Source organism: Hibiscus syriacus, unplaced genomic scaffold (genome assembly GCF_006381635.1).
Source record: "Hibiscus syriacus cultivar Baekdansim isolate YM2019G1 unplaced genomic scaffold, ASM638163v2 tig00110482_pilon, whole genome shotgun sequence".
Lineage (NCBI taxonomy): Eukaryota > Viridiplantae > Streptophyta > Magnoliopsida > Malvales > Malvaceae > Hibiscus > Hibiscus syriacus.
The window spans coordinates 5,431,697-5,454,484 of NW_024062758.1; the positions used below are offsets into that span (position 1 = coordinate 5,431,697).

At 34.9% G+C, this 22,788-nt stretch overlaps 3 protein-coding genes, 1 long non-coding RNA gene and 1 pseudogene across 6 annotated transcripts; all 5 read left to right on the plus strand.

Moving 5' to 3' along the window:
* The first annotated feature begins 3,873 nt into the window (after positions 1 to 3,873).
* On the plus strand, positions 3,874 to 5,305 carry LOC120128988. Its single transcript, XM_039146594.1, has 2 exons — positions 3,874 to 4,583; positions 4,650 to 5,305. Exons 1-2 carry the CDS (start codon positions 4,370 to 4,372, stop codon positions 5,093 to 5,095), a joined length of 660 nt encoding a protein of 219 aa, XP_039002525.1. The 5' UTR covers positions 3,874 to 4,369; the 3' UTR covers positions 5,096 to 5,305.
* A 35-nt stretch (positions 5,306 to 5,340) lies between these two features.
* On the plus strand, positions 5,341 to 6,574 carry LOC120128881. The gene is made up of 4 exons (XM_039146491.1): positions 5,341 to 5,429; positions 5,533 to 5,743; positions 5,826 to 5,906; positions 6,467 to 6,574. The coding sequence occupies exons 1-4, from the start codon at positions 5,341 to 5,343 to the stop codon at positions 6,548 to 6,550; spliced, it is 465 nt and encodes a 154-aa protein (XP_039002422.1). The 3' UTR covers positions 6,551 to 6,574.
* Positions 6,575 to 10,032: 3,458 nt separating this feature from the next.
* LOC120128990 lies at positions 10,033 to 11,239 on the plus strand. The gene is made up of 2 exons (XR_005516682.1): positions 10,033 to 10,143; positions 11,083 to 11,239. It is a non-coding gene; the product is annotated as an uncharacterized LOC120128990 (long non-coding RNA).
* Positions 11,240 to 11,665: 426 nt separating this feature from the next.
* LOC120128986 (uncharacterized WD repeat-containing protein C2A9.03-like) lies at positions 11,666 to 19,657 on the plus strand. Of its 3 annotated transcripts, XM_039146593.1 has the most exons (8): positions 11,666 to 11,763; positions 11,959 to 12,093; positions 12,215 to 12,325; positions 12,662 to 12,741; positions 12,823 to 12,928; positions 13,097 to 13,183; positions 13,289 to 13,705; positions 13,760 to 13,792. In XM_039146593.1, the coding sequence occupies exons 2-7, from the start codon at positions 12,004 to 12,006 to the stop codon at positions 13,703 to 13,705; spliced, it is 891 nt and encodes a 296-aa protein (XP_039002524.1). In that variant the 5' UTR covers positions 11,666 to 11,763; positions 11,959 to 12,003; the 3' UTR covers positions 13,760 to 13,792. The 3 variants fall into 3 exon arrangements, with proteins under 3 accessions (XP_039002524.1, XP_039002523.1, XP_039002522.1); XM_039146592.1 differs by lacking the exons at positions 11,666 to 11,763; positions 13,760 to 13,792 and adding an exon at positions 19,646 to 19,657 and having other exon boundaries at positions 11,953 to 12,093; positions 13,289 to 13,737; XM_039146591.1 differs by lacking the exon at positions 11,666 to 11,763 and having other exon boundaries at positions 11,953 to 12,093.
* Positions 15,472 to 22,110, plus strand: LOC120128882 (annotated as a pseudogene).
* The last annotated feature ends 678 nt before the right edge of the window (positions 22,111 to 22,788 follow it).

Consider the following 22,788-nt stretch of genomic DNA (forward strand, 5'->3'; position numbering starts at 1 on the left):
GGCACTTAAATAAGGTTACAACACCTATTCAAGCAATCAATACCAAGACAAAAACTTTTTCAATCTTATTTTTCTTTTTCTCTTGTACATAGAGTGTTTTAGTGAGCTTAATTGTGTAAACATCTACCTTGCGTGGTTTTCTTTTTTACAATCTTCTTATCTTTTTGAAAAAGGATTTTGGTTCTAGTTTAGCCATTGAAAACTAGGGAGTTGTATTGAGCCTAGAAAAAGAAAGAACAAATTAGTGAATTTGTTAGAAATTCTTAGTGTGAAGCTAAGATAGTGGATGCAGACTTTATTTGAGGAAGTTGAACCACTCTAAATACTTGTGGAAATTTTTCTATAATTTCTCTCCATGCTCCTAGAATTTTATTTGGCTAATTCACCCCCTCTTGGCAGTTTTCGGTTGATCGATCGAGCCCAACATGTTTCTTCGTAGTTTGTAGAAATGTCCAATGTTAAGTTAAATTCCTCAATTATTTGTTCTTTCTCTCGACGTTTACGGGTGTAACATAGTAGAACTGCCTATTCGTTCTCTTGGTCTTGTGACAATTGAGTTACTTCTGTATTTCTTGATCAAGATGATTCTTCTTTAAATTTTACAGTCAAAACGATTTTTATATCGCCGACATGTTTGTAAGCACTAAACATCTTCTGAAGGTTGTTTACATTTGATAAGGTTAACACGTAACGTGTTTCAGGGTCGGGCTCAACAACGAGAACTTCACTTGCAACGAAGACATCTGTCGTGTTGTAGATTTTTTAAGCTTCGTTGAAATCAAATCATATAACTTATCTTTCTTGATCTTGACATTAAATAAAGTGTAGAAATAAGTTCCAAAATTTAATACCGTTACAGAAAATCTTTCCATTAAATTATTTTTTACGACGCTATGCATCAAATATGGTTATGGTTCTTATTTATAGAGTTTTTATTATAAAATAATGTGTCTTTCATAATGTGGGGTCATTGACATGTCAAATCAATAGTGTATACTAGGGGTGATGCTACGTCATGAATCTCTACGGATATCGCGTTCTACGAAACATGTGGTTCTTATTAGGTTAAGAATCTATGATTCTGCCACGTCAGGAATCTCTATGGATCTCGCGTTATAAAAAACACGAGGTGTCTCTTCAAGTCAAAAATCTCAATGGAAAACGCGTTTTACAGTGCCTGGGGTGTTTCTCTATATAAGGCATCATCTTCTGGTGGCATTCTAACTTATAAAACGAGGTCTCTACTTATAAGAGGCTCCTTTTTTGGTGGCATGACTTGGCACAAAACTTAGATATCCTTATGCCAATATTGGTGCTATAAGTTTTGCCACCCGAAAATGATACCTTTTATAAGGACATCACCATTTGAAACTCATGTATAAATCTTTCGCAGTTCTTCCGTCAAATATGACCTTCTCGAGAAACATGTTGTTTCATCAAAACAGCCTTTCACATGGACATGTTGGGTTTTCATTTAATAACACCCTTAAAATGCATCTTCTTCTGGTGACGTCTTCAAATTGGCCATTAATCTAAACCAAAAAGTCATTTGAGGGGTCTAATTCACTCTCCATCAAACCTGTCAATCTTTTCAATCTTCTTCAACATGAGTAATTTGGTGTTCTAGAGTAACTTATCATTTTTAAAAATGATTTCTAAATTCCATTTTTTCGTTTGATTCACTCTTCATCAAACCTGCTGGTTTCATAAACCTTCTTCAACGTGAGTAACCTGACCTTCTCAAGAAACTTATTATTTCTAAAAATGCATCATCTTCTTATAGCTTGTTACACTGATTTGACAAATGACACACCTCCATTCAAGAACCCAGGGCTTCTCTTGTACATGAAACTCAGGAAGCTTCTAGGGAAACTTATTCTTCCTTCAAACCCACTCGAGAATCTAGGGCTTCCCTCGTACATAGAAGATTCAAGAAACTTCTCGTTCCATTGAAACTAGGATCAAGCACAATGAAAAACATTACTTCATTTGTAATTTATGTACCATAATTATGTTATTATATTTTTTAATATTGAAATTTAAGTTATTTAAATATTTGGTATTATATTTATTGTTATGTTATTTTAATTATGTGACTAGGATTTACTGTGACGAAGATTTAGTCGAACACAGAGAAAGAACCGAAGAGTCGAAATTATATACTATTGTAATTAACAAAATATATTCGTTAGTTTTCAATTTTTTTGTTTTGAACCATTTTGAACGCGATTTTTACACTGCTTAGAATGTCTCGCATGTGTTGTTACTAGCCTCAATTGAAACATAAATATCAATATTAAGCCTCTAATCTTATAAATGACAAAAACTTTTAACTAACTTCCCGAAAATACTCCCCGAACATGCCTATCAATCCATGCTAGTTTTTTCTTCATGTAGAAAATCAAGCTTTGGAACAATTTTGAACGCGATTTTTACCCTACTTACAATGTCTCATATATGTCAATATTACCCTGAATTGAAAGAAAAATTACAATATTATGTCTTTAATCTTATAAATTACAAAAACATTTAGATGAACTACCAAAAAAAAAACCTTGAATATGCCTATCAAACCATTTTAGCATTTTCTTCATGCACAAAACAAGCTTTGGAACCATTTTCAACGCAATTTTTAACCCACTTACAATATCTCGTATGTGTCGATATTGGCCTCAACTGAAAGATAAATTCCAATACTAAGCCTATAATCTTATAAATTATGAAAAATTTTATAATAACTACCCGAAAAAATCGTTCGAACGTGCCTATAAAAGCTTGTGATTTGGGCTGGAAACCTACATACCTCACGTTTTGTATAACGCGAGGTATGTAAAATACCACATGTGATAATTTGTCAAAACGTTTTAATATCTCGGAAATATCGCCTTGTGCAGAACGCGAGATCATTGATTGAAATATTAAATTATATTTCCTAAAAAGTGTATCACGTTGGAGGATACTCGCGTCCCGCGCGAGGTGATTACACGTTTTTTGTAGGATATGAGATAATATTACGTGTGGAGTAATTTAGAGGATATTTTTCCAAAAATAAAAAATAAAAAAAATGTATGAAAGGTATTCTTCCAAAAAAATGGTTTTTTTGGTTGTTCTCGACGGTTTAAAATATTAACGGATTTTTAGATAGAGAAGGTCAATAAGCTTCTCCACTGCTTGCTTTAAAGATCACAACTTTCCCTTTTGTTGAGTAAAGATACTATTTTTAATGAATTAGTGTGAGATTCTACTGAAGATTATGTGACCTCCAATGTAAGGTTTTATTTGGATTATAATTTAAGTTTGAATTTTGTTATATCCATGGTGAATTTTGGGTTTTATAATGAGCTCCATTTTTTTTTCTTTTTTAATCTTCCATTCTCTTTACAATGTGCGCTATTCTCTCATTAACTAATGGCCCATGCATTCTTTCAGATTTAGGTTAATCGGAAGCAAAGTTTGCTGTTGGCTATGGCAGAATGCACGTGCTGATATTGCATTAGGTGTGATAATCATGGCAATTTCCTGAAAAACTTTATCCAAATGGATAGAAATCTAGGAAAAGACATAATGGATCAAATGAAGAATCGGGAACAAATTCGATACAACAATATGGAATCTGGAAATGAGACTGGAGAGTCTGCGAACCAAAGATTTTTCCATGAGACTGGAGGCTCATGCTGAGTTACTCCATTCAGATGGGTGAGGAGTTTGCTATGGAATTTATGCAGGAAAGGGTAAATCCCAAGCAGCATTTTGGTCATAACTCATAATGCTTATGATGATACTGGTTTATATGGATTTAAAAAGCATTCCGGGATAAAGCAAGGTTATGCATCGAGAAATGCTTCACTTAGCTCATCAACTAAGGTGAAGTTTACTGCAGCTTTGGTGATTAAGTTTTACCACGTCCCAGTGATGGGGAACTTAGGTATGTTGGGGGAGAAAGTAGAAACACGTATCATTCGATTAAGCAAGGGTATTTCCTTTCAAGAGCTTGTTCAAAAAACCTAAGAATTTATAACCAAGCCCATACCAAAAAGTATCAGTTGCCTGGGGAGGTTCTTGATGCATTGGTCTCTATATCTTGTGATGAGGATCTGCATAACATGACGGAGGCTTGCAGAAACGGAGGATATTCCTTTTCGCTAGTAATGATTTGGAGGAATGCTCAATATGGCTTGCGGAGTGTAGAGGGTGATTCTGAGATTCAATATGTTGTTGCCGTAAATGTCATGGATCTGGGGACTAGAAAAAAAACTCAATTTCAGCAAGTGCGTCTGAGAACAAGTTGGATGGAGGTTTGAATGTTGCAAGGGAGGCGATCGGATTGTGACTGAAGCAACTGTTACTAGTTCTGCTTCTTTGGCAACTAATGCACCTTCAACAACGGTCCAATCTTCTGAACCAGTTTTGGCGAGTTCATCCAGCACTCATGCATCTAGTTCACAGCCATATTCAGAGCAAAAATTGTGTTACAGAGAGGATAGCCAGCAGTTGTCTTCCACTTCCAAGTAGATGGGAAGACAAATGTTCCTTTGTCTGCTGTTCTCAAGTTGTAACTGAAGGGAGAAAGAATGTTGAAGATGACGACTTTTACACATCTAGTGGGCCGTTTATATCTGTTTCTGGTGATTATGAAGCTGATCCAAATAACTTCAGCTGCCTTGAGCCATCTGTGCTTCTTCAGCAAGATTTTTGTTCAGATAGAATCCCCAGGGAGCAGGCACAAGTGAACTGTTTATCAAAGTCTGATGATTCTTCTGGGTCTCAGTTTCTAACGAGTCAAGCACATTCTGATTATTCCCAAATGATTAGAGAAGCAGTTGATAACATTCATGATGGGAATGTGTGTCCTCAAGCTGATCAATCTGTCACGTCTGCAAATCCAAGGTTTGAAGATCATACGATTGTTATGGATGGGCTTGCAGAATTTGAAAATTATAAAGGTTATGCTGAAATAGATATCTCTAATATCTCTGAGGAGAGACTTGAGTCAACTGAGCAGAAATCTCAATTGAAAGAAATCTCAGTTGAGAGCCCTGCTGATGAAGAAGCAACTGTGTTAGATCATCCCACAGCAAGTCAGAATTTCTGTTAAGCACCTTGAAGAGCATTCTTTGAAGCCGTCTGAATTTGAACGGATTGAGAAGGATGGAAACAAGAATACAGGAAATGATGCTAAGGGGCATGAATAGTCTTTGGTGTGGGCAGAGGGACCAACTAGACCAACTTCCTATGTACAGCCTGCTGTTTCTGTAAGCACTTCTGAGTAAGGAGACATACTTATTGATATTAACAATCAGTTCCCCCGACCTTCTGTCTGACATATTTTCACAATTAAGAATGTCCCAGAACCTCTTTGGTACGAGTCCATTCCCTGGTGATGGAACTGGATTGAGCTTAAACATGGAGAATCATGATCCTAAGCATTGGTCATACTTCCGTAATTTGGCTTAAGATGAGTTTGCTAGACAGGAAGTTCTCTCATGGGTCAGGATCGTCTGGGTTTCTCATCTCTGCTTACAAATATTGAAGGTGGGGCTCCAAGGGATTACAGCTATCCATCCAGCTTTGTAATCAGCTGGTGCAGTTGCTATGGCTCATGTTAGGCCAGACATCAATTTTGCCGAGGACATCAGACAGGAACAACTTGGATATAGGCTCAGATTACATGAAGTCTCCGGTCAAGGATGATGAAAATGCACGAGTTGAGCAACACCTACAGGTACCTGAATTTGTGTTTGAAGTACTAGTGGCTTGTGCAATTGGTTTTAATTTGTATCCTTTTGCTTCTAAATATTATTCTTGCATTTTTCCCTTTTTTCAAGGAAAGGAAATTGAATATGAAGAATACTTGTCTACCTCTTGTGTTTCATTCCCATGGAGAATTTGATACAAGTACATTGCAGGTATATCTATCCTCACTTATCTAAAGCCCTAATACATACAGAGCTGGTGCATTTTAACTTTGCTTTTATGTTGTCCAAAATTTCCAACTTTAATAAAGCTTAGCCCAATTTTATTCATATATGCTTATGCTAAAGTCTTCTCTAGAAGTTTTTGTTCTGTCAGTGGCATGGGTATCCATTCATGATCAGCCACCACTACCATTTTGTGGAATCTGATTGCCAATGGCATCATTGCAGCTGCCAATGATTACTTTCTAGATGTTAAACACTTATTATAGACGTAGAATGTTTATAGTAAACATCTACCTCACTGGAGCCAGCATGCTGCGAATTTTATCACCTTGGATGATATTCATCATTGTGATATCTTTAATCTGCTTCCATTACATAATCTTAATTTATGCTGGTGAATTATATAGAAATGTGGCAATATATATATAATTGAGCATACTGATACATTGAACAATTCTGCTTTTTTGCCTCTTGTCCCAAGATTATTCAACTAATTTATTCACTATTTCTAACTCCATGTTGGTTAATTCTGTCAAATGCCCAGGCAGATCATTAAAAATGAAGATCTCAAAGAGCCAAGGGAGCTGGGTTCAGGTACATTTGGGGCTGCTTACCATGGAAAATGGAGATGAACAGATGTTGCCATCATGTGGATAAAAAAAATGTTTCACTGGTCGTTCATCTGAGCAAGAGAGTGGTGACTTTTCCTGTCGTTTCTTCACTTTTTGTGCATCATCAACGGATATTGATAGTTTTCATACTTCTTCTCATGTCACTAATAACGGTCAGCATTAAATATTTTTCAGACTGTGGAGTTCTGGCGTGAAGCTGACATCCTTTCAAAGCTTCACCACCCCAATGTGCTGGCCTTTTATGGTGTGGTGCATGATGGACCTGAAGGAACAGTAGCCACTGTCACTTAGTTCATAGTGAATGGCTCTCTTAGACGTGTTTTTGCTTAGTAAAGAAAGGTAATAATTTTAAATATAGTTTTTCCCTAGAATGTTGTCCATCCTTCAAGAGAATTCTTGCCTGTTATATTTTAGTTGCTATAAGTGTTTTGTACCTGTCTAGGCAAATTGATCGTTGTAAGCGACTCATTATTGCCATGGATGCAGCATTTGGGATGGAATATTTACATTCAAAGAACATTGTTCATTTTGACTTATAATGTGACAACTTGCTTGTCAACTCGAGAGACCCCATACGGCCAATTTGCATGATCTTGTCATGTATAAGTTTGTAAATTTTCTGGCGTATGCATCCAGTCCAATTACCCATCTCTTGTTTGGTAGGTTGGGGACTTCAGGTTATCAAAGATAAAAAGGAATACCGTGGTTACTGGTGGTGTGAGGGGAACTCTTCAATGGATGGCCATAGAGCTATTGAATAAATGTAGTAAGGTTTCCGAAAAGGTATGACAGTTTATTTCATAACTTAGATGAAGTTTGTTTAGATTAGTTCATATCTGGCTTTACACTTACCGGTTCAAGTTGCGGTGTTTGTTTCTAATCTATAATGAAATGGGATGTTAGGATTGTTGCCTTTGCACTAGTCCCAGACCTAATAGTTTTTCTTGTTAATTTTGTCAATCTCAATGTTCAAGAATTTGTTTGTGCATTTTCTGTATAAACGTACACAATAGATCCTGCTCAAATCTAGGAATCTACTGAAAAGTCCACCTCCACGACACCATAGGCAAGGAGCAAATGGTCTTTATGGAATATAAGTTACCCGGATTTTATCATTTGCAGGTTGATGTGTTCTCATTTGGCATTGTTCTCTGGGAGATTCTTACCGGGGATGAACCTCGATCGCTGCTTCGTTTTAGCTACACGTGCTTTTACTTTGTGAGATGTCTCATTTGTTTTCTGTAATAGGTTCTATTCAAGGGTCCCTTACCATATTTTGTTGATTTAGTTGCTATCTTGAATTTTCTATTTTTCATAAAATTTCTTCTGTTAAATTCAGTACTTATCATGTCGATAGTTTCGATCTATGAATAAATGTAGCATGGACAATGCTTCGAACACATGTTTCCATGCACGTCCATGGTGAATCAAAAACATTAACATGGTAGTCTGTGGTCTGATTACCTCATATGACATGTCCATGCAGGAGGCATCGTTAGCAACACGCTGAGGCCACCTGCACCGAGGTAATGGAAGTTACTAATGGAGCAGTGTTTGGCTCCGGATCCTACAGTTCAACCTTCGTTCAACCTTCGTTCACGTGTCTCAATATTTCCCTTATTTTGAAGGTAAATGTTTAATTAAGTGTATAATTTGATATGAAGAGTAAGGGAGGAGGAGCTCCACTGTCTTTGAGAGTGGTGTCAGAGATTTGATTTTACCTTTGTAAGTTTAAACAGTTTGAACGATTACGTAGTTGGATTTCAATTTGTATTTCTAAATTTTGGCCGACAACTTTTGAATTAACTAAAAATTATTAAATTATCTATTTATATAATTACTTTTAAAAATTAGTTAAATAGACATTTATTAATTGGTAACGTTAAACAATAATAAATATTCATTATAAATTGTTATATATTTCTGTTAATTTATTTTTTCAACAAATTATCAAATAAAACTTTTAAAAAATAATTAGATTATTAAAATATCCGTTTATATTTATATATACATATATATATATTAAAAAATTAATTGAATAGATGGCAGTTGGTGACATTAAATGTAGGGATGACAAAAAATTTCGAATCCGACGGGGAAAATTGAAAATCGAATTTAACGGGTTGGGTTCGGGGATGATAAACGGGGACGGGGACGGGGAAAATCTGTTTATGTTAAACGGGGACGGGTTTGGTAATCCCCGCCCCGATTACCCGATTACCTGGCCCGATACCCGACCCGATAAATATTAAAAATAATTATTTTTTATATATAATATTAATAACATATTTTAAATCAACCCTTAAATATTTTTTATTATTTTTTTCATCCCATACTGCTCCACTTTAAAACATCGTCCCCGCTTCAATTTCTAGAATTTACCTCAATTTTCTCTGTCTCGTAATATTCTTTTTTTCTTTTAATAGTGAAAATAGTGCTTACACTTCTTGTTTGCAATCACGTGTGAACCTTTAATATCTTTTAATAGACAAACATTATCTAGTTAAATGGGAAAAGTCTGGTTGGTTTGCTAGTATTGTGCCACTTCCAACGAACGTGTACTTGCTGCAGGGTTCTCATCCAGTACACCATTACACACCTGAAGCCCACCACTAGCATTGGCAAGCTGGAAATTATGTCCAGCAGAATTTAAAATCAATGCAACTTGCATATTGTCTTCGTCTCTTCGACAACAACCCTCATTTTCACCTCGCATTCCAATAACCTCATACAAGTTGTCTCCATTACACAAGCTTTAACGTTCCTCTGACAAAGCGAAACATGTGAAATAGACATATTAAAATCAGCCTCGGGACCTATACCAACATCACGTTCTTCCCTAGCAAATGGAACAGCAGCTGCTCTCTAGTATTAAATTCGAAAATTCTAAAAAATTTTGGTTAATTAAAAAATTAACCGAAATTTATTCGGTTCGGTTAATATTTTCGAAAAAAAAATTTTGGTTCGATTAACGGTTAAAGAAAAAAAAATGGTTAATTCGGTTAATGATAGTTCGGTCGGTTCGGCCACCGAATGAACAACCCTACCGATACCCGTTTAAATAAACGTTTATGTTAAACGGGGATACCCGTTTCCCCGCGGTTTTCCCCGATTACCCGATGGAGATCGCCGTTTAAATCCCTACGATTTTTTAAACGGGGACGGGTACCAATTTTTTAAACGGGTACGGGGACGAGGGACCAATACCCGACCCGAACCCGGCCCGTTGCCATCTCTAATTAAATGATAGTATAAATTATTAGAATCCCATCAAGTAATAATCGATTTATATTAATGTAAAATTATTTTAATTATATATATTTATAATTTAATATAACTAATATTTAATCGATAAATTTATTATTATAATTATATTTTAAAATTTTAAATCAATCTAATATATTTATTATAATATCTAAAATATTGTTTGTACAACTTAAAAACAGATACTTATTTTATACATCTTAGATTTCTTATACTAAAATATATTACATATTTCTTAAAAAATGCAATTCTTAGGCTGGTTTTTTTAATCTCCAGATCGGAGACGAAGGCCAGCTTCCCATCCCATAATAATCTCAATTATTTAAAAGGTCTTGTTTTTTCTTCTTCCTGTTTTTTTTCCTGCTTCACGAATCACGATCCAATTGCTGATGTTTATATTCTTCGATCATGATTTTTCTTTGGTTATGTGATCTTTTTCTTCTAATCGCTTCATAGGTTCGTATAGAAATGGATTCCTTTTATTTAGGACAGAAAAATAAAATTAGGGTTCCCCCACCCCACCAATTTTTGTTGTTTAATGTTTTGGTTTTGGATAACTGTTATTATTCTCATGTGAATTTTGTTCTTGTTGTTGCGTGATTGTTTTTGGATTTTTTGGTCTGATTTTCCGTCGGGGTTTATATTAATCCGGGTCTTTTCTCATTTTTTGGAATCATTGTTTGCAATTTTATTTTACAGACCCTAAATTCGTATGTTTATGAATTTCACGAAGATTTGGTTTGTTTATAGGAGGCAAAAGTTTCTGAATTAGGGACCCTGGGAAGGTTTTGTTAGTGTTCTTTTCTGGGTTTTGCATACTTGAATGGAGAAGCTAATTTCTATATCAAACCTATTCTGTAAAATAACCTATGATTGTATTGACTTATGGACTATATTGATCTACCGATGTAATCTTGTAAGGGTTGTGCTTTGTACGCCTTGAAAAGGAACATAAAACTATTACTGATATGATGGGTCTGTGATTGTTTAGGGCATGTTATTTTCAATAAGAAAAATTAGATTGAAACTTGCATAAGTTGTGGTGGCACTACTCACCATTTTACTGTCATGATGATATTAATTTTGCCCCATCTGATCAATTAAAATCTTCAGTTCATCAGTGTACTTAGCACAAAGTCCACTCCTCAAAAATCTAAGTCAAGACAATATTCCAATTCATTGTTTCATGACCTTTTTCTTTGTTGGTATGGTTATTATTGTTGAGTTATTATTAATTTATTATTGATGCTTAATTTATATTGGTGTAGTTGTTTTATCGGGTGGAATATGTCCCATTACCAAGAAGATGATGCTGAATACATGGATGAGTATGACATTGAAGACATAGATGATGAAATGGATGAAGAGTTTCCTAGCAGATATATCTCTGGCTCAGACTCCGATGTTGATGAAAATGACTACTTGGTTTGTTTTATGTTTTACAAGACTCACATGGACGCATCTTTAACAACTGAGCTCATGAATCATTATTTTAGGCAAATATACAATATGGCTTTGCTATTTGTAAATCTTTTGAACTTTTTGTTCTAGTATTAATTATATTATTTATAAACTTGAAGACCTTATGTAATTTGAATATACTGCAAAACAATAAAATTTCAGATACTTCTGCTGCTCAAGCTAGAAGAGGGAAAGACATCCAAGGAATTCCTTGGGGTCGGATTAGCATCACTAGGGAAAAATACAGGCAAACTAGGCTAGAACAGTACAAGAACTATGAGAACATTCCTCAATCTGGAGAAAGATCTGGGAAGGTAGAAGTCCTTATAAGTTTCTCACTTCCTTGTTATGAATTCATTTCTCTAATGTTCTGGTGCTAATTGAGCTAAATTTGTATATAGGATTGCAAAGTTACCAACAAGGGTGCATCATTTTATGACTTCAGACTAAATTCAAGATCTATAAAATCAACAATACTTCATTTTCAGGTTAGCAAAATTGGAAATTTTCATTTCATTAATCAGCTTTCTTTACCCCATTCATATTTTGTGAGGTTATAGATTTTTTTTTTAAGTTCCTTTTTCCTATCTTAAGATGTTACTAGCAGACCTTTTGTTTGTCTGCTTGACTGTTCTGTGATTACTTTTGTTTACTGGTAAACACGTCCATTTGTGGTGATGCAGTTGAGGAACTTGGTATGGGCTACATCAAAACATGATGTTTACCTTATGTCACATTTTTCTGTCATTCATTGGTCTTCATTGAAACACAAAAAGCGTGAAATTCTTAATGTTTCTGGCCATGTGGCACCATCCGAGGTTAGTGTTTGGGCAGTGATTGGCTTTTTCTGAACTGTTGGTTTTCTAGCCTTCTTTCCTCTTTTATTTCCCCCTTTCTTAATTCTTCTGAGATTGACCAACGTGTTTGTTCTTCCTTTAGAAACATCCTGGAAGTCTGATGGAAGGTTTTACTCAAACACAAGTCAGTACTCTTGCAGTTAAGGATAAGCTGCTAGTTGCTGGAGAATTCCAGGGTGAACTGATATGCAAGGTAAGTAGTGTATTGACCCAAAAGAAAAATGTTATATTGAAGTTGAATGTCTACACCTTAGCAGTTTTATTTCAATCCATTGTTGGATTTTCAGTTACGTTATAAGATGAGTCTAGCTAAATGATTCCATTAAGCTCTTCAGAATCTATGATGTTTGTTTTCTTGTTTGTTCTGTTCCAAGATTTTCCAACTTTTAAATTGCTTATTGCTTTAAACGAAAAGCTAAATGTTTTTTTTAAGAGGTTAAATGTCTGTTTTTTTGTCTGAGTTCTTATTTACTGTTGTACTCTTGCCAATTATCTTAAGAATTAATGTTGATTTTGATCTGGAATGTAGCATTTAGATCGACCTGGAATAAGCTTTTGTTCAAGGACCACATACAATGACAATGCCATTGACATTTATGTCACTCCAAGGTATATCTTGTTCCCTGAACTGCTGGTGGCATCAACCACATTCAACCTGAACCTAATTTTGCTTTGTTTTCAAATTACTAGTGGTGCAGTTCACCTTACTGCCTCAAATAATGACTTTGGAGTCAGAGATTTTGATATGGAGAAATACCAGCTTTCTAAGCATTTTCATTTTCTTTGGCCAGTCAATGTAAGCTCCTTTTATGGGGGGTTCTGTTTGTTTTGGATTGGTGCATACACATAATATTATTCCATCTAAATTTGTTTGTGTAATATGCTAATTATTGGTTCTATTAATACGGTAAAAGAAACACTTGAGGATAAATACTGTAATCTCTGCTTGTGCATGCTTTTGCAGCATACTTCTCTGAGCCCTGATGGCAAACTTCTAATAATCGTTGGAGACAACCCTGATGTTATGCTGGTGGATTCTGACACGGTGAAGGTAGTTGGCTGCTTACTTTTGCCCCATTTTATTTTATATATACCTTTTTTTGGAGATTTCAAAGGCTAGGACTTGGTGTTTTGATGATGAGAAATTGCATTGCAGACTGTTATGCCCTTGCGTGGACACTTGGATTACTCATTTGCATCAGCTTGGCATCCTGATGGTGTCACTTTTGCCACTGGTAACCAAGACAAAACTTGCCGGATTTGGGATGTTCGGAACTTGTCCGTGTCGATTGCAGTTCTCAAGGGGAATCTTGGAGCAATGCGGTCCATACGCTACACATCTGATGGTAGGTACATGGCAATGGCTGAGCCTGCTGACTTTGTCCATGTTTATGATGTGAAAAGTGGGTATGAGAATGAGCAAGAAATCGATTTCTTCGGTGAGATATCCGGGTTATCCTTCAGTCCTGACACAGAGTCTCTCTTCATTGGTGTATGGGATCGTACATATGGTAGCCTTCTTGAGTATGGCCGGCGGAGGAACTACTCATACCTCGATTCCCTGATCATGTGAGTTGATGTGAAGTATGCAAAATAAGCTTGTCAGTAACCAAAAATACATAATAAGGTCCGTTTGGTTATTGACGGTATCTGAGCAGTACCCCGGGGGGTTGTTAGATGTAAATGTAATATGTATGCTGTAACTTTAGGGACTGGCTATTAAAATAGATACTGGTTTGGCATCAAATATAAGTTAAATGGGAGTATGCACAGAAGGCTAGAAAGCGCTGTTGATGTGAACAAGAATGAATGATATTATAGAACTATGGTTCATAATTCCTTTGTTATTAGCCATTTGCCTTGCTGTTGTTCTGTAAGTGTCTTTCTTCCTTCATGCTTTGTTATTTCTAACAAATTTATTTACACGAACGTACATCCTGGAAAATAAATGTATTTAACCAATTTTTTCTTCTCTGTAAGCAACACCACATTGGCTTCGTCCTCAGCTTTGGTAACCCCAATCTTCTCCACCACCACTACTTAAAACAAACCCGGGAGCCGCCGACACCATCATTTGAAGCTCAACTCCATCTCCACAAACTCGTCTCCCTTTTCCTAGGCTGCTTCGTCTTCTTCGATTTTCCACAGAAAGCAGGTGACGCTTCACCTATGGGGTATGTTAGCCTTTTGAAATCCAACAGTACCGTGTGGGACTCAACGTTGTGGATGCTCTTGCTTGGGAATTCATTACTCATATACTTGCTTACTATGTCTTATGTGATTTATAAAATATTTTAAACATAAGATAAATTATATACTCTAAAATAGGGTAAATTACGTAGTTGGTACCTAAACTATCAATTTTAATCCGTTTTAGTACTTAAACTTTCAATTTTTTCAAAATCATACTTAATGTTTAGTTTTTGTTTCATTTTAGTACACTTTCATTAAAAATTTAACGCTTTTAGTAATTAAACTTTCAATTTTTTTCAAAATTTAATGTTAAATTTTAAACGGATATTAAAATGAAATAAAAATTAAATTTTAGGTATGGTTTTGAAAAAATTGTAAATTTAGATACTATAATGGACAAAAATTGATAGTTTAGATACCAAATGCATAATTTACCCTATAAAATATTATAAATTTAAGATAGATATTAAATATTAATATAATATATATGCTTTATTATTTAATATAATTTTAAGTTTTATTTTTCCTTTTCTCTCTCATTCTTATTGAAGTTATTATATAGTAAAAAAATTAAATTTATTAAATTAAATTACAATTAAAATCAAATTGAAAGAATATGTAAATAAAAAAGATCAAATATGTAATTATATATCTAAATTGTTACATCACCTTCTTTGATAGATACTAATAATTTGATTGATGTTATTTAAATAATTAAAGGCTTTATTTAAAAAAATTAAAATAATATATACTCATGCTTAAATAATTATAAGTATTATTTAATCTTATTATTTTTTTATAAATTTAAATTATTTTAGTAAATCTTGGGGGAGGGTTATCTTTTCCTCTCAATTATAAAAATACTATTATTATTATTATTATTATTATTATTATTATTATTATTAGCTAATTATTATGGTGTAGTTTTGGCAATGTTTATATTTAAAAAAATCCTTATAACTTTTTATTACATTTACCTTGTCCTTGTCCTACACTTTCCAGTTTCCCCGACCCAACTTTACTTTGGTATCGCTTGTTCTTAAGATTAATTAATATTAATAGGGTAACATAGCATACCATAAATCATAAGACAAAAGGAACGGGGGGAATCATAATCCAAAACTGTTTTTGAATTTGGGTCTAAAGATGTCTCAGCATCAACAGCAGAGTCAGAGTAGAAATGGGCATCCCTCTCCAACCCCTAACTACGACGATGTTGTTCAAAGTCCTGACCTTTTCTGGGAAAAGTTCAAAGCTTTTCACAAATCTCTCGGCTTGAAATTCAAGTAACTCTTTTTTTTTTCCAATTCCCAACCTTACTTCCTTGTCTGGGTTTTTTTTTTTCTTTCTTTTCTTGCTTTCTAACTGCTTATTTTGCAAGAATAGCCTTTCACAGATCCTTGTCCTTCATATTTCAAATCATCTTTTTTTTATTTATGTGTTGCAATTTTCAGGGGTTCTGGGTGTTATTATGCATTCAGTACTATCATTTATGAGTTCGATTAGTTTTCTAATTTCTGTGTACTGAAAAAAGGCGTCTTCCACTTTAACTGTTTAATTTGAAGTTCCATTGTTGTAATTTCCCCCATTTCCCTTTTCTTCTTGATAAGCACCCTTTTTCTTAGATTGCATGCAGGGTTTTGGCTGACTGCTTTTGTTTATATATATAGATAGATTCCGTTGTACATAGCTCACACTTGGTGTTCTTCTTATATATAACTGCTAATTGTAACATTTTTAGCATCTCATTTTCTTTATTGAAAAATGAAACAACTAAACTAGTAAAACTTGCTCTTTAAGGGAGGATTATAGCAAATCCTTTGTGTTCATTTTGAATTTGAACGGTCTCAGTTACTCTAGATTAGCTTCAGGTGTATGTAATCGTTTGCAATTAGATCCTGAAACTTGAAACTATAGCATCAAATTATCTGCCTACGGTTTATGCTTCTGCTTTCTTGCTACTTATATTGCTTGATGTATCTGGTCTCTTGGTCGATGCAGAATTTATAATCTCTTTCTAACCGGAAACTTCATAGTGTAACCCTTTTTGTTCCCTTTTCCTTTGTTACTTTGAGATATGATTTGGAATGTTCATGCATGAATAAAAATGATACAATGTGGGCACAGCTGTTAAAGGTGGGGGCTGGGGCTGGAGGTTCCATTTTCATTTTCGTTAACGCTTTTAAAGTATGTATCATCTGACTTGTTAAAGGGAAAATTGGGTGTTGGGAAATGATATAACAGATAGTTAGAGCAAGAAAACCACTACTTGGGGTATATTTTCTTCTGTTGTATTGGTCGGATAGGGTTCCGATTGTTGGAGGAAAGGATCTGGATTTGCATCGACTCTTTGTAGAGGTCACATCACGTGGAGGTCTTGAAAAGGTATTACAAGTTCTTTAAAAGTTTTTGAGTTATCAACTAATTGAGTTGTCCCAACGTGTTAGTTTGTTACACCCACTCTGAAGGGAAGTTTAATTTAGGGTCTGTTTGGTTTGAGAAAAACATTTTACGGAAAATATTTTCCCCATTTTTCTGTGTTTGGTTCCCGTAAAACACCCGGTCAACGTAAAACGTTTTACGGTCAATGGAAAATGGAGAGGAAAACACGGTATTTCGACTTACCGTTTAGAAAAGAGTAAGTCGTTTTACAGCTTTCTCCCGTCACTTGCTCCACACAAAAAGCATGGTCTTTCGTTCTCCCGTCCCTTGCCCCACATGGGAAAATCGATCGACTGTTTGGAATCCTTCTAACCGGTGAGGCGGGCGGTCGTCTTCTCAGGTATCTCTTGTTTCTTCTTCTCTCTTTTCATCTTCCTTGATCTCCTTTTCTTGTTTCATCTTTCCCTCATTTTCCATTTTCAATTTCACCGACGAGGCAGAAAACACAGAAGGATTGTGGTCTCTTTGCTTTTCTTCTCTTTGGAAGAACCAAAGGTGAGCTTTTCGTTCTATTTGACTGCATAAACTTGAGATTGACTTCATACTACTGTTAGTTTTTGGATCACCCATTGCTTGAACTCATACATTTTTTTGGGTAATTTTAGTGTCTCTTTTGTTTTTAATTCATAACCTAGGGATTTGATTGGCTGTTTGGCGAGAATTTTAAAATGGGTTTAGTGAAATATAGATGGGTTTTGAGTTTTGATCAGTACTTTTTTGTTTCTGAATTCTGGGTTTATGTTTCTTAAATTATTCTGTTGGATTTTGATTTCACTCTTGGTTTATGCGGATGTCTTGAAATCTCAAATACTTGATTTTTTTTCTCTTTTAATAACTCAGAATTTGATTCTTCTAATATGTTTTTATGTGGCTAAAAGCTTGAACCTCACTGTAAATTGATAATATTGAATTGATCATCGTAGTGTACTATATATGAATTATGCATTCTTTGGATCTTCTATTTGAGTTCTGTTAAGTGTTTATGCGCCGGAGAGCAATTAATCAACGTAGAAAAGATTATACCTCCATTGGAATCCCTTGCTGCCGAAGATTATTCACTGAGTGATTATTATTCTAAAGCTAGTAACGGTGAGAAAAGGCCAGATACCGGGAATATAGAAGAAGTTGAGTTGTCGCTGCGTGAGAGTAGTTAATTGAATTATGAGATTTGCTTCTTCATCCTTTGCAGCTTTCAAGTTTAGTTTCGGAATACGTTTGTTCGGCATTGCCGTTATATGTCCTTGGGATCTGTGGCATTGTACTGAAAATTGGAAATGGCACATAGGTTTTCCTATTATTTCCTTTTAGTGAACTCGTTTCTGCCTTTGCATCTCCCCTTTTTGCCAATTCTTTAAGTGCTTTTATTTACTTTCTTTCTAGCTAAGGTGCCTTCGATTTGCAGGAAGCTAGAACATTATTGGGAAGAATTTAATATCAGAAAGGAAATATAGAAGCTGCACTGCATGTGTTTGAAGGAATAGATATTGCTGCAATAACTCCCAAAATGAAACTTGGCCTTACTAGAAAAGTAGAAATGCGACTACGCGCCTCCGATGTCTATCCATGCTGTTAGTTTACTACTAGAAGCAATCTTTCTGAAAGCAAAATCATTGCAACATTTAATCCACATAGAAAAAGTCCATTTTCGATCTAGTCAACACGTCTAAGAACATTACAATAATATTATTACGGTTGGATATTATTGTTGTTTTAATGTGATAAACCCTTTAATTATATATTTTGACACTATTATTATTATTATTACTACAATATTATGTACTATTGTTATTTTAATTTGGTATACTATTTGTAGACACTAATTTTTATTTTACTTAAATTATTATAATTATTATAATAATTATTATTATTATTTATATTTATATATATATTATTATTATTATTTAATAAATATTACAAACCCAAAAATGAGGCTCGATTACAACCAGGCCAGATCAGAAATGGCCCGAAACAGATGACCCAAACCCTTTAGGGTTTGTAACATATCAGCTAGGGTTTTCTAACCCTAGCCCCAGCCGCCGCTGCTTCCAGAAGCTCTCAGCTGCCACGCGGCGCCGCCTCTACCATTGCCTCATCCCCCTGCTGCCAAGTGCTCCAACCAGCAACTGCCGACGGTCAGCCGCCCCACGTCGCTACCTCACTGCCACGACACCCATCGAAGCTCCCAGAGGAGTCATTCCAGCCGTCCACGCATCCTGTTCTTCGGTGAGTCACCACAGGTTCGGTGACTCACTAGAAATCATCTCTAGGACCAGTCCGACGAGAGCCTCGGTGGTGGCTATAAAAGCCACCACACCTGCAAAGAGAAAGAGGGGACAGCCACGAAAACAGAAGGGAAAACACAGACAGAAACGAAAAGAGAGCACAGCAAATATAAACGAGACACCACAAGAAGAAAAACTACCAACGATATCAGTCAACGATGAACCAGTATAAAAAAAAAGAAGGAAAATAGAAGAGAAGAGAAGAGAGAGCTTACTTTGTCATCGGAGGCACTCGAAACATCACCGGAAACCTTCGGATTTCGAAGGTAAAATCCTAGATCTAGGAATTTCTAAGGATTTTTAGGACAAATAGAGGCCGTATTCGACCTTAGGATGTAGAGATCTACGGTTTGGGCTAATTTTCCTAACTCCGGCCACCGTTCACGGTGGCCGGTAGTGGTGGTCGATGGTAGAGTAAGGCTGCCGGTCGCTGGTCGGCCAGCCTCCGGCGGGAAAAAGGAAGAGAGAGGCGAGAGAGTTTTTCTTCTCTCTCAAATAGAGAGAGAAGAGGAAAGAAACAAATGAAGATGCTGGCCCGTAGGGCCAGTCGTTTAGGGTTTATAACCCCTCCCCCATACGACGTCGTTTAGGGGAAGGGGTGTGTGTGTAATTTCTATCAGGGGTAAACCCTGTCCGCAGTCATTATAGTTTGTGATCATTACAATTTAGTCACTGAAATTAATTTCTGATTATTTTAATTTAGTCTTTTAATTTTATTTTATTTTAATTTAGTCCTTATCAGCATATATATTTAAGGTAAATATCAAATTTAGTCCCTCATAGTTTAGTAATTTTTATTTTAATCCCGTATTATGAATTATGGTTAAATCACACTGTTAGCACTCAAATTTTATAATATTTCGAATTAGAACTTTAGTTTTATAATCTTACATTTTAATCATTAATTTCATTAGTTTTTATTTTTTACTATGATTTTTAATATTTTACATTTTAATACTATATTTTTATTTCCTTTTATTTTAATCATTATTTATTTTATTATTATTATTATTTATTGTTTTAATTATTATTTCATTATTATTATTATTTATAAAAATATATATATATATATATAATAAATAATATATTTTTTATTTAAAATCCTATATTTCATAAATTACTTTTAATAATTATGTTTTAATATATATTTATTTATTTTTCAATATTAAGAAATGACAGTATTAAAATAACTGGATGTCCATTTTCTGATATTTTTAAATAAATAAATATCCTATTGTTTTAAAATTATTAATTGTTTATTAATATCGAAGAAAAGAGCTGTCTTAAGGCACCTAGAAGTCCTTCAGATTTCCAACAGCCATTACAAGTGCATCTTTTGTTTTAAGAAAGTATTATTTATCGTTGCTTTATCAATTCGTCCGCAAACAAGTCTCTTCAGTCTCAACCCCAGGTATTTGGTAACTACTCTTTTTTCCCCCTCGGATGGAAGCATCCTTGTCTTTGAAGAAATATTTGCAGCTTGTAAATTTATATATTTTTTAACTACATCCTTGCAGGAAGTGCCAGTGGGAGCCTTGTGACCGGATCTGCAAATTCTAGGGATGATGCCTCTCCAAACCATTTAGCAGCTGTCGGTATGTTTAACTACCTATTGATAAGACGGATCTGTTTACTCTGACGGGATATTTTAACTTCTTGCTGTATTTCATATGAAGGAGCTTTTCATTCCAATATTCATGAGAATGACATCGGTATATCTAATCGAAATGACATCGTATATCTAATCGACATTCATTACTTAATATATCTAGGCTTACTAGACTTGCATATACATGTCTGTCGATCCTATCATCATATTTTGATAGCCATTATAGTCGCAATCTTTTTTCTGGAAAAAACAATATCAAATATATTTTGAATTATGAAAACCATGCATTACGGTTGTGTTTCCATGAATCCAGAATAATCTGCAATAAGTGATGTTCCTTCATACCTAGATAGTTGTTCAAACCTAGTTGGTTGAAATGGTTCTAAAATCCGCAAATCAAATTTCCTTAAAAAAACCAAAAGCAACACCATTGAACATTTTAATGTTAATTGCCGAGTTTTTTAACTTCTAGAGACTAGAACGTTCATTTGAAAATTATATCAGTTTACACTGAAAGGATTTCAGAGGGTAGTTTTAGTTATAATTTATACCAAAATTTTCACTATCTTATATGTCTATTTCGTATACCTGTTTGCGAGTGTTTGAATGTAGCTGTCTTGGTAAATGAGGGCTCTTACGATTCTCATACAAGCAAGTACTAGTTGCAGATTGGCAGTTCTGTGACGGGGATCATTGATGGAAAATTCGATAATGGCTATTTGGTTACAGTTCGGGTTGAGTCTGATCAATTTAAAGGTGTCCTGTATCATATCCCCCAAATGCTTCAACTGTCTCAAATTTCAAATACATCAAATGTACCCCCTCTACGCCAAAAGAGATCCCGGCTAGCTTTACAAGACCCCTCTAGGCCAAATCCTAACAGGAGTGGTTATAATGTTTTCTTTTCCGAACATTACGATGGAATCAAACCCTCGTACTATGGGGAAGAAAAAGTCATCAATGAGAAGATTGGACACCTAGAGAGCAATCTGACAGAGGCCGAGAAACAGATGGAAGTAATCTTTTGTTTCAGATAATCCATCATATATCTGTATATTGGATTGTCTCTGCAGTTTTACTACTGCATTGTTTCTTTCAAGTATTGGAGCTCTCTCAAAATGACATTTCTTAATTGGGATGTAGGTTTATCAGGAGGAAGGGATGAAGGATGACGAGAGATACAGAACTGAAATGTTGGAATATAGATCTTCCCATGGTTCGACGCCTTAGTAGCCTCTGATGTGTTGGTTGTTAGGAGCTAAATGATGGGATGTAAACCCTAGTTCAATGTATGTTTGTTGTTGCTTAACTTTTCCCTTTTCTTAGATTTTATGTACGAGGATTATGTTGACCCTGCCCCATTGCTGAAACATACGGTCATCAGATGGGAGAGCTTTGTAAAATGTGGTTATTTATCTATCAGAATGCTAGAAACCTAAAACATAATTCCAATGCTATGTTTCTTTATTTTATTTTACTTTTGGTATCACTCATGTTCGTTTTACTATTCATGCTCGGGTTCGTGATTGCTCCTCCTAACAATGTTTCGTTCTCTCTACCCAAATACCCATGGTATACTCTAGTGCTATAAAATAAAAGATTTATAGTGAGGTTAGTATATTGTTGTCTGGTAGAAAATATGCACTCTGGAAAGCATATGGAGATGGTAAATTTACATGAATATCTACTTTAAAATCAGTTTTTAAGGTTTGGGGTTCATCAATGATACTTTGCTGATTTATTACACTTTTTTGAATAAAATGTAAGCTGTAAATCTTTTTCCCCCTTTTTTGAAAGGTAAATGGGGACTTGTTAAAAATCCCCTTGTAATGCTCATTGAGACAGCGGAGGAAAAGAGTGCCCATAAGCTTTTATTAACACATAACAGTTACACATTACACCTACACTGTCGAAAAAAGAGCAGCTAGCACGCTACAACCCACACAAAAGTGAAGATAATCCTAACGATACATCTAGCCTAGTTCAAATGAAAACATGGAGCCATCTCCTAGCAGTAAGCAATTCTTCTACAATGAATACCGTTCAAAACTAAGAACATTCCAATTGACTATAATTCTAACTGATGAAACTTAGTAAGGTACACATTTCAACTGTCACCTCATCACATAG

Coding starts and splice junctions, on each gene's coding strand:
- LOC120128988 (XM_039146594.1), top strand. CDS start 4,370: ATGCACCTTCAACAACGGTCCAATCTTCTGAACCAGTTTTGGCGAGTT. Junction 4,584..4,649: donor GAGAAAGAATGTTGAAGATG/ACGACTTTTACA, acceptor CTGATCCAAATA/ACTTCAGCTGCCTTGAGCCA.
- LOC120128881 (XM_039146491.1), top strand. CDS start 5,341: ATGTCCCAGAACCTCTTTGGTACGAGTCCATTCCCTGGTGATGGAACT. Junction 5,430..5,532: donor AATCATGATCCTAAGCATTG/GTCATACTTCCG, acceptor CAAATATTGAAG/GTGGGGCTCCAAGGGATTAC. Junction 5,907..6,466: donor TTGATACAAGTACATTGCAG/GTATATCTATCC, acceptor ATGCCCAGGCAG/ATCATTAAAAATGAAGATCT.
- LOC120128986 (XM_039146592.1), top strand. CDS start 11,953: ATGCAGTTGAGGAACTTGGTATGGGCTACATCAAAACATGATGTTTAC. Junction 12,929..13,096: donor ATTTTCTTTGGCCAGTCAAT/GTAAGCTCCTTT, acceptor ATGCTTTTGCAG/CATACTTCTCTGAGCCCTGA. Junction 13,184..13,288: donor TGGATTCTGACACGGTGAAG/GTAGTTGGCTGC, acceptor ATTGCATTGCAG/ACTGTTATGCCCTTGCGTGG.